The 16,577-nt window shown below is 42.1% G+C and overlaps 1 protein-coding gene across 1 annotated transcript; it reads left to right on the top strand.

Annotated features, from left to right (window-relative positions):
* Positions 1 to 2,061: 2,061 nt before the first annotated feature.
* Positions 2,062 to 14,322, top strand: rasl10a (RAS like family 10 member A). Its single transcript, XM_022756979.1, has 3 exons — positions 2,062 to 2,832; positions 10,535 to 10,659; positions 13,917 to 14,322. Exons 1-3 carry the CDS (start codon positions 2,617 to 2,619, stop codon positions 14,185 to 14,187), a joined length of 612 nt encoding a protein of 203 aa, XP_022612700.1. The 5' UTR covers positions 2,062 to 2,616; the 3' UTR covers positions 14,188 to 14,322.
* The last annotated feature ends 2,255 nt before the right edge of the window (positions 14,323 to 16,577 follow it).

The raw sequence follows: 16,577 nt of genomic DNA, 5'->3' as shown, positions 1-16,577 counted from the left end.
GGCACCACTGCATTGCATTTTGGCAAAGGCTCTGTCTGTATCATGGAAGGGTTACTGATTTCCACACCACTAACACCGAGGAAGTAATCATTGTATTTGTACACTATAAAACAGATTTACAATAGTGTGACCAGAGACAGACTTGAGTCCAAGAACATTTGTAACAGACGCACACAGTCATTGAGTTATTCAAATACATGTGCATTTTATTTCCCAACATGAAGGGCAGTTGCAATAATCCAAAATATATCCAGCTGTTAAATGTCAACTCCCTCCACGTTTTTTAAGACCCCAGATTTTAGAAGAGTTACTAAAGAAGAGTCCTCTATGGCCCTGAATGTCACTCAGGACTCGATCCATTTTCGATGCATTATGATGTTCTGAAGGCTGAGAAGATTATCTGCTCTATATGATCTATGTGATGCTCCACTGTCTGTCTTTAAAGGCGAAATCAGTGCAGGAGGGAACAGACATTAGAGCTGAGTGTATTTATAGAACACCGGGTCCATCACATGCGCATATCTGAGTGTACGCTTATAGATTCAGGTCACAGTTGACAACAAAAGAAATCAATTACATTTTTCTTGCTTTGACACGTAAAGACGTTCATCATGTGGCTTTTCATGCCTTTGCAGCAACATTTGTAGATTCCCCATTTGAGGGATCTGAGATCCCGTTTTCTAAAAAGCACCCTTTATAAAAGGTTTATAAATTGTAACTAATGGCTTTAACTAATGTAACAGCTAATAAGCAACTTACTAGTGCTTTGTAGCTCTGTTACAAGCAGTTGATAAAAAGACCTCTGTTTGACCACTTCCCTGAATGAGGGCTGCAGAGAATCCTGTCCAAAATTCATGTATTAACAACTTATTAAATATTTACAACTGCAGACTTTCAGGGTTGTTGCAAAAAAAACCCTTCAACGTCTGACTAACATTCATAACTGCAGACCTGATGGCCTATCAGAAGCTAAGAAACCATCAGTTATTGTTAATGGATTACCAACATTTATAACCACATTATTACCTAACACCAGGGTTACAGTTAATATAATTATATTGTGCTTAAGTGGTGCAAATTACCAAATAACTGCAGTGGCTAAAACTACCACATAGTTACTGCCACACATTGAATCTGTGGGTGTCGGGGGCCCCTGAGGGTTTGGGAGCCCAGCACAGTTTCCGACTTTGCCTGATTGTAATCCAACCAAAAGGACTGTTCACAACCTGGACCATAAAAAGATTTTCTTAAAAATCTCCGATAAAGTAGTATGAAACAAATTATTAAGCTATTGATGGAGCCATTAATTAAAACGTAAAAACACGTGCTCTTATTGTACTGTTCCCGAGGTTACAAGCTCATTTCCAGTTATTCTGAAGGACCATAAAGTGTCTGCATGTTTATTCCCCAGACTTGTCACTAAAGTGGATTTGTGGTTATTGTGTGCTGCTGCCATGCAGCAATGATTGATGGGACACATCGTCTCTGCCCTGCCCGAGGACCCTCACCAATAATAAGCCGTGTCCCTCGGAGATATGATGTTCAGTCTTGCGCCGCTTCTCCATGACCCTCACACTGAGATAATGTATAAGTGATGTATGGTGTGTGGCCTATTCCTCTGCCATTTATTTGCGCCGTATAGGCGCTCAACGCCCTCACACGCCTTGCGCAAGACATGATCCTATTGGATGAGCAGGGCAGGGGATATTGCAAGTGATAAGGGAGAGAGAGAGAGAGAGGGAGAGAGGGAGAGAGGGAGGGAGAGCAGTCTTCACCAGCTCATGTCTCTCCAACGGCAGACACACAATGCTCGTTAATAGGCTCCAGATACCTTTACAGAAAACGCATGTCTGCTGGCTTTGTGGATTGCCTCCTCTCCCTTGAATCACACAGATGTGAACGGATCTTTCTGCCATCGACCAAAAGAAGAAGATTATGAGGTTGTATCAAATTTCAGAACACGTGGTGGAGAGCTTATTTTCGAGGCTGGCGGCTGCGCGCCCGTCCTCCCTGTGATGGAGGAGCGCTGTGGTGGTGTTGGTGGTGGTGATGGTGCATCGGTGGAAATTTGTTGAGGGGTGCAGAGGAGATAATCAATGAAGACACACATGACTCCTGTGCGTGTGGGCAAGGTCAGAGTCTAGCCTGGATGAGATTATGTCCATGTGGGAACAACAAGGACGGACTTTTACGCTTCCTCTCTGGGGACGACGAGGTCGCCTGGGGATGTCCCCTGAAAACCAAGAGTTTCAATCTGTGTGTTGGATTGCAGTGGCAGCGAAAACCCCATCCATCTGCATGATCATGGTTGAGCTTTATTTTTGACAATCTCCAAGCTGCGTGGCTTCTTTCTTTTCGCCCTCAGCCTGGAGTTAAAGTTTCTTCTCTCTGCTCGACGGCTGGATGATTTATTCGGCCATTGATTCGTTTAATTGCGCACAGTTGAAGCCAGTTGAGGTGATTTTACAAGCTGCTGGTTAAAAGGGGCCAGCGGTTGAATTCCATCAGAGCAGCAGCAACAACAACAACAGCGGCGGCGGCCAGCTGTGCTTTCTGGACGGTCACATCTGTCGTCGTTGTCGTCGCTGTCCATGGTGCTGAACTCGTGCTCCAGGAATGGTGGAGACGCTGAGTATCGCAGTCATCGGTGCTCCCGGAGTGGGGAAAACTTCTATAATCCGCCAGTTCATCTATAACGATTTCTCGGAGGTGTACACGCCGACCAGGACCAGATATGTGTACAGACCCTCCGTCATACTCAATGGGAACATGTATGAGCTGAAGATTTTGGACGTCCCGCCAATCTCCTCTTTTCCATCAAGCTCCAGCCAGGTACCAATGTCTCTGTCTCAGGATTAAGATAGACTTCCAACCGGTTTAACTTTATCAGAGGAGGATTTGCACAAGCTTTGGTGATCCATTCTCACATTGCCTGAATCCACCTCTCATTTATTGAACCTCTGTCCACTGCCAGTGGCATTCCTCAAAGACAAACCCACCAATTTTATTTATTCTTCTATCACTATCAGATGTCCCTAGTCTAGTAGTTGCTATGGAGACCTGACTGACTTAAAGCCTTGGAGAGCCTCACTTTGACGTTGTAAACTCTCTCTCTCTCCCTCTCCCTCTCTCCCTCTCTCCCTCTCCCTCTCTCTCCCACCCCCCTCATCTGGAGGGAAGGAATGCCAGCTTGCATATTGTTTACTGATCATACCATGTCCTCTACAGACTCCTAACTAAGAGCAGCGTTGAATATCTTCAGATGAGTGGATTTCACTGTGCCAGTGGTGGCTGTGTTGAATCTGGCTTGCATGCACAGAAAGTAATGGCAGGATTGTGCTGCAGGCATTTTCCACAACACCTGGTTGAACCCTAGTTTAAAAATAGAACAGACAGACTGCCCTTTTATTCATGGCCACAGGTCATATGCCGCACCTCATTAGTTGGAGACACATCTGATTACAGGATCATAGCAAAAATGCACTGTAGCTCCAAATGCCCAAGGTTTGTAATCACTTTGCAAAGCAGATTTGTCGCTGTGTCTTCCTCCTTGCCAAGAATCAGGGATATTGAATAATTATCTCAGGCTTTACTGCAGCTTTTTCTTCTCTGGGAGTTTTTTCTTTAAAGTACAGGATTAAAGAAAATACTCAAATGACCATATTAAAAGTCTTATTGGATGCTGTAATTGTTCCTCCTGTCCATAGGACAGTGATGCGGAGACAAAATCCACAGTCCTCATTCTGTGTAACAGTGTATTTCAAAGTTCAGCCAAAGCCAACATGAGGCTTCAACAGTCCGAATAGGTTTTATGAAGTGTTTTTTTTTCTTTTTTAAGTTTTCAGTCTTTTTAGTCCAAAATTCTGTCTTTGCATAATTATTCCTCCACTGTGGAAACACAAAGAGGGAATTGTGTACTAAAAAGAGTAAAGTACTAATGTTGTAAAAAACCAACTTGATTTGTCTAAATCAGACTGCTGAAGCCTCATATTAGCTACAGCTGAACTTATACATTTTTGCATGGGATGAGAAATTTGGATTTTGTTTCCTATCACTTAAATTGAAACTGCTATAAGAAGGGATGTCTTCCAGGCCAGTAGGGTCTTATAGTGACAAAACCCTGTTTCAGTGCACATGTGGGAATGTGAGTATTGCTGTAAAAAAGACTTGAAAAACCTAACCTTTAAGACAAAAATGCCTCTTGGTAAAGGTCTCTTGTTCTCGCTAAAAATGTATGGATTTGGAGTGTGTCTGGATGAGTGTGAAATGTCCTTGGGTATTGAAAGAGTGCGTTTGACCCCAAGTCTCTCTTGGCTTGTGGTGTGTCTTGGCTCCTGTCCATTGCAGCCAGGGTGGACAGGCTGTGATGCTTTCAATATACAGTAGAAATCTCCAAGGTCACAACACCAAGCTGACCGCAGCTGCGGCTGCTGCTGAATATTTCCCTCCTTTTCTCCCCTACGGTCTCACACATAGCCACACACAAGCGAGGTGCCACTGAGAAAATGAGATCAAGCCAAAGAGGAGACAAAAAAAAAAAAAGAGCAGCTTGAGCGGGAGGCCTCCCAAAGTGTTGGCTTGCTGTGCGCTCAGAAACCCTGGCGTTTACACAGAAAACATCTGACAGGGAAACTGAGGGGCCAAAGTCATCATCCTGTCAGGCGGCAGAATTAGATGTAGCTGCTCTACCAGATTCAACATTTTGTTAGAAAGTGTTAAGAGGCCCACAGAGTGCTTTGTTTCCTGCCCACAGAGACCTTTTGTAAAGACACTTTTCTTCACAGAGATTGAGTTTTTTCTTTCTTCTGCTAAATGGTGCTTAACCCCCATTAGGGAACAAGCTGGTAAGTGTGAACAGAAAGCAGGAATAATACAGGATGAGTCTCATGAGTTCATGTGTGGGAGTGCAAGTGTGTGTGTGTGTGTCCCTAAGGTTGAGTCACAGGAGAGAGCTATTAAGCTCACATGGCTTTCATTTGGTATCGTGCTTGTATCATGTCGTGGGAACATTTCATGCTCATTTTCCAATGGTAGTGCAATGAGAAGGCAACAGTTTGTTAGGCCCATTTGTGGAAGGTACACAGGCAGAGAAAACCATTAGCTGAGTGCTGCCACAACATTTCTATCAGACAGATTTATGGTCACTCATTTGCTGAGGAACGACCCTGAGAGGCCTGCTGTACTTTTTCTTCTCCGCTCCTGTCATGTCCTGCTTGTTCTGAGCCTCGATCTCTTGCTTTGTCTGGTGATGTCCTCTTTTCAGCGTTAGAGCAGTGATGAGACATGAGGCATTTTTGACTCACCGCCCTGCTCTATATTTACCCCATGGGCAGAGAAATGTAACCTGGGTTAGCTGTAATGGTAAGAAACCTGATTGAAATTTATTTGCAGTACACAGCAGATTGAATGAAAACACCGTTCCCTGCTAGAATACAGCTGGGAATAAAAGACCAACAGAGGAGACAGTAGGCATTTTGCTGTACTCAATTAGAAAGGTTGCACAGAGTTTAATGGACATTGTTGAAGTAAGGGTTACCAAATGAGGTTGTATAATGTCCTCTGAAATTTGTGATGAATAAGCTGCAGAATGGAGTGAGTCAGTACGCCTCCATGCTTGTGCAGCGTGGCAATTTCTCATCAGTTCAGATTATGTTTGAAAGAAGAACAGTAATGTTCTGGCAGGCTACTTGTGACCCCAATTCAACCACATTGACGGCCATTTTTGTCTTTTCCATTGCTGGGGACAGGCAAGGTTTCTATTATTTCACTGTGAGGTTGTGATGGTGTAATGATTTGTTTGCTTTACGGTATGTCTGCCTGTTGAGGAGAGTATTACATTAAGAGAGCATCTGTCACTGTATGTCAATAGGATGGAATGACAGATGGTTTTAAGCCCGACAGTGGAGAAATTATTTTTCTTGTTCTTTTAGATTTTTTTTGTTCTTGCCACAATGTATCTCCATGACTTCCTCCCACGCAAAATGCTCTCTCTCCCCCTCCTGCTCTGTCTGGACATTTTTTCAGTTATCTCTGTTGATACAGTCTGTGGTAACAGGCTGGAAATTATTGCTTCTCATGTCATACATTGTGTAATTTTGACTCTCACAGACGGCATAGAGATATGGAGTGTGCATCTGTGAAGCGCACATGAGGTTTACAAACCCTTTAAGTGTGTGTCTGCATAGCCAACGTTAATATTAACAGCTGAATTCAGCAACAAACTTCATTCTTTTACTCACCAAGAGCTGTCTCTAGCAGTGGACAGCAATGCCAATATTAACTCTTGTCTCTATCATGTCTTTTCTTTTACTGGAGTTAGCACACTAACCAGCTAGCCCCGGCCCGTCTTGTCACTTTCCGATAGCGACTCACTGAAGCCTCCAATCTACCCTGAAGACATAGACATAGACACAGCGCTGCTCAGAGGGTGTATTATAACCTCTTTTATTATAAAGGCAACTCTTGTCAAGCGACAATCACCACTACCTGCTCCTGGCAAGTAACCACGTTCGGTGGCAGAGAAAACTTACAAATAGACCTTTAAACTGGCAAAAATCAAAGTTTAAAAAGATTAAGTTGTCACTGCCGTCAGCCAAGGAATACAGCTGCTAGTAGATGGATTTCATAAGCTTCAGACAGAGCAAAGTTAACTGTTTCCCCCCTGCTTCCATTCTTTATGCTAAGCTGAGCTAACCAGCTGCTGGCTCTAGCATCATATCTAATGAGAAATGGTATTAATCATCTCATCTAACTCTCAGCTAGAGAGCAAATAAGCGTATTTTTGAAAATGTTGAACTATTCCTTTCAAGCTGTTTCAACTTCTCCTTGTTAGCTCCTTTTTCAAGGATCAACAATTCATGACTCTATTTCCCAGAGTTACTTGATTGCTTTCTTTGTGATTCTATGTGTGAGTGAGAGAAACCAGCAACAGACCATCCTCTCCATGTCACGTCAAAGTGATTCACCGAAAAGGACAATAAAACCTACAGATTTTAATGATTTTCCTGGTATCATCAGGTCATCAGTGAGTAATAGCAATTTCATCCCCAGGGGATATAATAGATATTAATTGCAAATCAGCCAGCATGGCTTATGTGTGACATATCTCTGATAATTACTCAGCACCCATCCCCCACTAGGTTACACCAGCCTCCCTCCTGTGCTTCAGTATTGATCCATCACAACCAATCATAACCATTAAGCTGCTCTCCCTTATATCAGGAGATACGACAGTTTTGTCATAGCCTTTTGCAAACTGACCACGGCCTGCAGTTGTCAGGGAAACATGATCTGTTTGGCTCGTGAGGAGTGAAAGATGAGATGCTCTTTTTCTGCGCTGTGTTAAGAAGACCGACTGGAGGATACAGACAGTGGCACCACACTTCACATTCACGCTCCCACAAGCACATTCTCACATCCTGCAAGCACGCACAAATAAACATGCCCACACATGCATTTTAAATTTCTTTGATTTCAGTTTATCAGCTATGTATTGTCTTGTATTTCCTTACTGTATTGGCTTACTGGACAGTCACTCTTAATTTCCTTGTTTTGCCTGTGTTTCATGTTTGTGTTTTAGAGAAGTGGTGTTGCTGTTTCTAGCCCCTCCTCCACATTTTAAGACAGGACTTGGATGACAAAGAGATATGGGATGAGAACACAAGCAGCTATTTTTAGCCCCAGGGATATGAGGCTGCAACTGAAGCCACTGTGTGCATCAATTGCCTCAATTATCAGAAAAGAGTGAGTTGTGATGATATGCTGTGATATGACATGGCATATGTTTTGTTTGTTTGGCAAAAATTAATATTTTCTGAGGCCTGTTTGACATGACTTTGGATTTAAATTATTTTAGACTCTTGACAACAAGACGTAGAAATGACATGAATGACAGTAGAAATCATACCGTCTGTGACATGTTTTTCCCTGTCTTTGACAACAGATTCAACCTGGATAGAAAAAGAAAATAATCACACTTTCAAGCAGTTTTTACAACACTCTGCCCCCCTTTACTTCCTCCCTTTGCCCTCTCTTCCACTTTTGATGGCAGCGATCTTCACGCCACATGTTTGTCTCCATGGCTGATTGGCCTCATTATCTCCGTGCTGATGTGTGAGGCTGTTTCTTCCTCACACTCACCTAGACACAAACCGACAAATGCCCTCTTCCAAACTGAATGAAGGCAGATTACACTGGCACAGACGTGTTAGCGTTAGAAGTTACACTGATCATCGCCTGCTCCCTTAGCCTCCCCTGTCACAAATTATCAGATGATTTTATTTGCACAGACTGCCTGCGCAGTATGTTGGTTTGAAAAGCATATTTTATCCAACCTTGAGAGCAATGTAATTAGATTTCTCACATTCCTCCTTCAGGTTGCACAAGCTGCTGCAGGAGGTAGAAGAGCTAATGTAAACACATGGAGAATGACTTTAATACTGTAGCAAACCGTTCATCATTGCAAACACTTCCACAAACGAGGGTCACATTAGCTTGGATGCTAATTAGAAGCATAAGAATGAAAAGAGATCTGACAATCAGCACTTTGATATCTGAGTTTTCAAAGCAACATGATGCAACAAACAGAGGTCCAAAGAGCTGTGCCCAAGGTGCAGGTGCATCAGTCAAAAAAAAAGAAGAACACAGCCAAATTATTTACTAAATCAAACAGAACAGCTTGCTTACAAACAAAGTGATCAAATATGGAATAATGCTTGGATCTAAATGTTTTTTGTGAGTGTGTGATGAGAAGATGTGGAGTAATATTTAATATTAGTCATTGCATCCAGCCAAGAAATAGTCTACACATACAGTCCTCTAAAACCATAACTTTCCATTTTTACCTGGGCTAGATGTTTCCCCTTGTTTCTAGTCTTTATGCTAAACAAGGCTAAACAGCTGCTCCCTCCAGCTTCATATTTAATGTACAGATGTGAGTGTTATGGATCTTCTCGTCTAAGTCCTGGCAACTAAAGTGAATAGATGTGTTTCCCAGCATAGTGTCCACTGTTTGCCTGATAAATTATATTGATTTGAATGGATAGAACAAAAAAGAATATTATGAACTAGAATAGAATAGAATAAAACAGAATAGAATTAAACTGAGTTCAGTTCCTGACAGTCACCATCTCCAGACCCTCCATTAGCAGTGTTCAGGCACACCATAGGTTATTTTGACACCATGTCTATTCATCCCTTGATCCACCGCTGCCTTTTTCATCTTTTCGACATTCTCTCAGGGCTGCATTTGTTTTCTCATTTCCCTCCCTCAGTAGATTTTTTCCTCCCACCTCCTGAAGTTCTTCTGTTTTCCCCTCCCCCCTTTATCAGATACTTATAAATTCATTGTATGCTGTTAAAGGTGGTTAGGGTGGTGGGTTGGTGAGAACCCAGCACTCAAAAGCACAGCGTGAATAGCAGCAGGGGTCACCGTGTTTCTAATGAAGCAACTGTCCCCTAGTAAGGTGCAAATGAACCCACCTCTGCAATGTGCTTTAATTACAGTTTGAAACTCATTACCATCAAACACATATTGCTGTTTGCCACATGTGCACTGAATCATAAAGCGTAGCCCAGCAGCAACAAAAGTTAAAAATTCCAAGTAGTATTTGTTCCCTTTTGTGTGTTTGCTTATCTTTAATAAACTGTAACCTCTGTCACTGTCCTTGAACATGTGTAGCAAGGACACTGTGTAGTGCTTTCTGCTGGCCAGCCGCCATGTTTTATGACTTTGTTTTAAGCTGTGAGACTCCCAGAGCCATGCCAGTTCTAGGACTTGGTTGACTCTGCACTTTTTCACAGAGGATAAGCAGCAGAGGCAGATGAACTATGACACTGAGCCAGTGCTTTAGAATAATTACAGGAACACATGCCACATGCTGTTCAGTTAGCTGCCCCCTAATATTATTGTATTCTATAAGTAGGTGCAGTATATACTCGTGGCTCTGTGAGGCAGCACAGCAGTGCCTTTAGCTAAATGCTAACACCAGCATGCTAACATGCTCACCGATGATCAATGATCTTTAGCAGGGAATATTTCCAGTATTTACCATCTTAGTTTAGGGGGCTAGCATGCTAACATTTGCTATATACAGTGTAAACACAAAGCTGAGGCTGATGAGAATGCCATTAGTGTTTTATCATGAATCAAAGTATTTGATTATTAAAAGTTGATGTGATGATGGCATTATCAGAGAAGTCATTCAATTTTCTCTCAAAGAGAGCATGAATACCTGTACCCTACCAAATTTCATGACATACACTACTTGTTGATACATTTCACTCAAAACCACAAATAATCTCAAAGTGGGACTATGTGGAAATATCAGAGAATCACCAAAGTCATTGGGGTTAATCCTTTGGGCACCATGATTGTCCATGGACCAAATCCTTTCATGAAAATCCATATGATAGCTTTTGGACCAGAGTGGTGGACCGACTGACAGACTGATGCCATCCCTAGAGCTTCTCTTGGCCATACAGTATTTATTTATTTGTATATTTACGTTTTTATCTCTTTGTGTCTGTCCTCCAGGAGTGGTTGGATCTGCGCTGCAGAGGTGTTCGCAATGCCAACGCCTATATCCTGGTGTATGACATCTGCTGCGTGGAGAGCTTTGAATACGTCAAAATGATCAGACAGCAGATAGTGGAGCACAGGTACGGTCAACAGCACACTCTCAACTGTGACTGAACGTACACCCATTGACAGACAGCTGGTTAACCATCGCTGGTTATTCCAAATGACATCACCATGTCACCCATCTGCAGACAGCATGCAATTTAACGGCCCTGCCACAAAGCCGCACAATTATACGTTTGTGACAGTATGACAGCGATAGATAGTCTGGTTGTGGTGATATCTTTTAATTCAGCACACTCCTCCGTGCATCCTGACAGTTTAGTAATAACATTTGATTCTGGTGTTGCTGCATGAGAGCTGCCTGAGATGTCACTAGTGATTTAAAGATTATTTTTTAGGATATCTCAGCTTTTATTGGACAGAGTACAGCAGCAAAAGACAGGGGGCTTGACAACCAGAGGGACATAACATATAGTACAGGTCTCCTTGTTGGTTTTGAACCATCACAACTGGGAAAAAAGACCAATGAAAAGGCATCATCTACTCTATCATCCTCGTTGTTGGCATACCTGCATATATTTACATATTGAAAGGTAAAATGAGTGGCCTCATTTGTTCTGCTATACTGCACATGACCAAACTGCCACTGCACAGTTCATCCCCACCTTACTGGCCCGTGAGAGAAAACCATTATCGCCAGCAGCTGGGGAAGAAATCGTGGATGCAAGAGGAATGGAAAACAGGAGAAATGTGTAATCATAGGACAAAGATCTGCGTTCAGACTGGAGGAGGAGAGGGAAGAGTGGAGAAGCGACAGATACTTTATTTAAACTGAAATCATGAATAATGGAAGCTGTTGCAGCTCATGGTGGCTGTACTGTAGATGTCAACTATAATGAATTCATCTGTTCATTTTACTCAACTTAAAAATATATGCTTAAAATACTTGAAATACTCCTCAAATTTCTTCAGACAAAATCTGTTCAGTGACAGAATAACCTTATTTTTCTGCTCTATTTTTGTTGGCCATCCTACCTTCAGTTCAGTGAAGTCTGTGACAGTGTTCTGTCCCTCCATTACTTCTGTAAAGTTTCCCCCAATTCTCACAAACAGATGCATGCACACACTCCTACACATACAGTACATCACGATGTGCTAAGACACTCAAGCTTGAGCAGATATGCGTGGAGATATTTTTAAGTCTGTTACATGAGCACAACCTGTGAAAAGGAGAAAAGTGAGATGTTTTTCAAGTCCACATCTTTAATAACTTTGCTGCAGGGCTTCAAAATTCACACATGCATGTGACAAATTAAAGGAAGTATGAGAATGATGGCGTTCACATTTACTCTGGTATCCCGGTTTTCAAGTCTTATCCTGGTTATTCATATCTCTGTACACAAGATCATACAGTGTCCAGGCTTCTGATTCTTTCTGGTGGTGCAGGTGTGTCTTTCACACAATTTTTGTAACAACCCTGGGTTTAAAAAATGCAATAGGGTGTGCTGGTGCGGGTGTGTTGGTTCAGGCACACACTCCTGTTTGAGCAATAGATAGAAATACATTTAAAACTGTATAAGACTCGAAAACACTGCACAACAACTTTGGAGTGCTGTTACAGCGTCCGTTGTTTTATGTTTTGTTGCCACAATCGCCAGGTAAACAGCAGAAATAAAGCGTTCACATTACAGAGTACTTGCACGTACTGTATTTGATTGGCCAGCACAGGTCCTTGCCAGATGACGCCATGTTGCGTTCCAGCAGGAGTGGAGACAGATTCAACTGTTTTGCCATACGACAGCAGGGCTGTTGCAGAACAACAGCACAGGATGAGCTCAGTTTCAGCTTCTGCATGTTAAGTTCAGTTCAGATCAGTTTATCTTCCACATTACCAGTGTCAGACTTTAACTTCAGGGTGTAGACCAGCATTACATTGTTTATCATCTTGACGTAATGAACAGAAACCTGGATATGCTATGCTATGCTGTCTGATGGTTACGGACACATCACATAACTTGGATACTTCAAAAAACAACATCAAGACTTGGATACATGTGTGCATGTAAGTGCATTCATGCAAGTGCACAGGGGGTTACTGAACGATTTGATAAGCACGAAAATGATGAGAGTCTCATGCTATGGCCCTTGCAGTCACCAGATCTTAACCCATCTGAACACCTAGGGATTTTTGAGCAGCACTGCAGTCAGACAGTGCTCTCTGCCACCATCACCAAATGAGGGAATATGTTAGATAAAGATGATGTTAATCCCTCCAGTAGAGCTCCACACAGCAGGAGAATCTCTCACAAAGAGCGCTGAAGCTGTTCTGGAGGCTCGTGGTGAAACAACACCTTACTATGACATTTTTTTGTGGGTTTTTAGTCTAATTTATCAAACAACTGTATCTCTCTGGCTCTATTATATTTTCTATTGAGCTGTCCATCTGTTGAGGCAGATGTGATAATATGCATATGTATGCAAGTCCTTGTCAGAAGATGAGGCAAAAAAAAGAAAACAATATTCAGTACAAGAGGAAGAGATGAATTGTTAACGCAGCAGCTTTAGCGATTCATACCTCAGCTGACACTGAGCTCAGCAAGTCAGCAGATGTCTTGTGCTTAAACACATCACTGCTCCTTCAAGTCTCATAATGCACCTGATTTATTAGTCCTCTGTGAATTCAACTTGACATACTACCATTTTCTTTTATATAACTCATATGCTAATATTATTATTTTTCATGAGAAAATAACAATTAAAGCTTCCAGCTCCAGTGACTTTGGCTCCCCAACTACAGAGTATAAATTAATCTTATTGTTAGAAATCCTATTTATATAATCAGCCTTATTGCCTTCATAGTATTTGCTCTACAATCCAATTTAATTTCCTCCAGTAGCTACTTTTATCTACATTGCCCTAGTAAACTTGATTTGATTCCAAAGCATCACCAATCAGGTGTTACTGGAAAACAGTTGGACTTGATGACATCATCTTAGATGTTGATGCTTATCGTTAACACTGTAGGGGTAAGTAATACAAACACAAGTCTTCAGCCACTAATTTATGCCTATCTCTGGCTTGCGTACATTTTCACACTTCATAATGCTGTGAACCAGCCACTGCAGAGTGTGGTGGGAGGCCCCTTGAGCCTGTGAGCTCTAATCCTCCAGTCCGCCCCCGCACACCTCAGAAGAAAGGAAAAACTGCACGTAGACATCTTGCACACGCCCAACCAACCACTGTGACAAACACCATGACGATAACTGTGCTTTTTGAAACTAATCTTTTTTCTTTTCTTTTTCTTTTTTTTAATACCTTTCACATGCTCCTGCAGGGAAGGCAGCAGCAGTGAGGTGCCAATCCTGGTGGTGGGCAACAAGAGAGATCTGCAGCGGCAGCGCTTCATGCCTCGCAGGGCAGTGTCAGTCCTGGTGAAGAAGACGTGGAAGTGCGGTTATGTGGAGTGCTCTGCCAAGTTTAACTGGCATGTAGTCCTGCTCTTCAAAGAGCTGCTGGGCATCGCTGTGGCGCGGGGCATGCGCCAGAACCACACCTCCATCCGTCTGCAGGGGGCGCTACAGAGGAATCGCTGCACCATCATGTGACCCTGAGAGCTCCCTCCACCCCTCTCACCTCAGACGTGGAGCGGCAGTGGAGAAAAGGACTTGTTATCTAAATGGCTGGAAAAAATACCCTGTGGCCTCCTGCTTTACTGAGCTGATTTTTCAAAATGAGGTTTATTAGACTTGCGCTGTAAAAGACACTGAAATTTCACACATGGTCATCCGACCACTTCCTAGACAAATTCTGCTAAATGTGTAGATGCAAGGAAGGAGGTACGAGAGGACGCAGGTGAAAAACAATATGATTAGCATAGCACAGTTATATTTCTCACGTCACTTAGACAGGCAGGTATTTGAGGCTGCAGCAGGTCTTATTGAGGATTGTCTTGTGGCTGTATCTGGGTCTAAAAGGATGGAAGCTGTGTTAGTGAGACTCAAAATGAAGAGGCAGCAATATCATCCAGTCTTCCTTTGAATTTGTCATAGTCAGTAAGGTCAACAGCAGACGCTTGTACCTGACATATTTGGATTTATTTGAGAGCAGTGGTCGACAAGATAGAATAGATAAAGAGAAAAACATATTCCATTCTGGAGAGATTATCTGGTGTGTAGAGATACGATTAGATGGTGTTTAATTTTAGATTGTGAGAAGTAGCCTACGTTTTTTTCTTTCCCTGTCCCCATTACAAACTTGGCCTAGGGTAAAAGCTGTTTGTTCAGATGAAGGGTGTTTTAAGGTTGTCTTGCAGCAGAAAATACTGCAGTCCCTTATCATGATGTACTGTAGGACTTTAATCTGCTCCCTCCCCTCACTCAGTGTCTGTTTCTGATGAATACATTAAATCCAGGGAACTGGGGACCTGCAGGAGGCTGCAGAGCCTGAAACAAGAACCTGTACACGCAGTGTGTGTGTGTGTGGGTGTGTGTGTGTGTGTGTGTGTGTGTGTGAGAGATGGTGAGGGAGATGGAGACAGAGAAAGGCAGGTTTGATAGCTGACATTCAGGCAAGCAAAGGACAGACACAGCAAGATAAGAGACAGATGTTGAAGCTTTAGATTAGGAAGGAGCAATAAAATCCCACAAGGATGTCCTGTCTGACTATATGTATCACCATGTTATATTAAAAATGCCTCACACAGTAGATGTAATCCACTCGTGCTCAGATATCCTGCAGAAACGAGGCAGAGCTCAATGACTTCCACGAAACACCCCATTAGTACATCACAGACACACAGGGAACCTTAATAAAGCTTTCATATCAGTATCTGAATAGTATCTAATTGGTAATGTTGTGAGATTAACAGTTGCTTTTTCATTTGATTAGGCCTAGGCTAGGTACTTTGTGAATATGGCTGCACTGAAAGTAAGCAGACCTATTGTATATAAGAGTGATTTTTAGAGTAATTGACTTGCATGCTTTTGTTGGTAGAGCCAACGGGTCAGGGTTTAATTGCACTGATGTGAAAATGTGATATTGTGTTTATTTTTTGTAATACATGGTTTTCTGACACTGTAATGAGCAGCTGAGTGGAGTGAATGTGGTCGTTTTTCACTGGCATGTGAGAGCACTAGCTCATGATTCTCTCCGAGATGTAGTTTTGAACCCTTCAATCAGGGCAGATGGGTGTGTTAGTATTTTGTTTTTCTAGTAAAAAATGAAATATGTAGCAGAGATACATTAGAAAGCAACTGTGTGTAGCATGAGTTCTCATCAGTTTGTTTGTGTGCGCGTTTCCAAATAAAAAGGGCTACAGTTTTTTATCAGAAACATTACTTGTATTTATTTTTACTGTGTTAGTACTGTGGGTAATTTTGTTTTATTATTAAATGCATTTGAGAACAGCAACCTTTCTCTGGTCACTTTTCAATCCTGTGAGACAGTTACACCACATAAACCACTTTGACAACATTGCCATCTTGTGGTAAAGTGATGTCATCAGGAGTCTAATTGGAGGCAGAGGATGGATCAGATTCCAGTTGTTTTTTTGAGATGCATACTTTATTGTGCGCAACAGGACCAGATGATCATCTGGTGATCTCCCTAATGTAATAACTGACCTACTTTCATTAATGGTGTGATAATGACAAGCATCAATTTATAAATTTGTGGCTGATTGATGGTAAAGTGATGGAGAGTCAAAAGATGAGGATTTTTCAGGTCACCCCTCCTCTACTTTTTCTTGTGGGTAATATGGCTGCAGTAACCTGTCATGGACCCCAAGAGCAAGAGTTTGTTGCTGGGCCATTATTGATCTTCTTATCCCTTTATCTACAGCCCAGTGTCAATTCCTAATTAAAAACACAAATGCCAATCATCATTCATTCATCATCATCATCATCATCGTCATTTCAGTTGAGAATATGCACCATATGAGCACAATATAAACTAAAGTTACGAAGTTAAAATTATGACATAGGATAAGATTAATGCA

The sequence above is a fragment of the Seriola dumerili genome, unplaced genomic scaffold, assembly GCF_002260705.1.
Source record: "Seriola dumerili isolate Sdu_G_001 unplaced genomic scaffold, Sdu_1.0 BDQW01000017.1, whole genome shotgun sequence".
In the NCBI taxonomy this organism is placed as follows: Eukaryota; Metazoa; Chordata; class Actinopteri; order Carangiformes; family Carangidae; genus Seriola; species Seriola dumerili.
The sequence above is the reverse complement of the archived record's forward strand: the minus strand, read 5'-3'. Positions and strand labels throughout refer to the sequence as shown.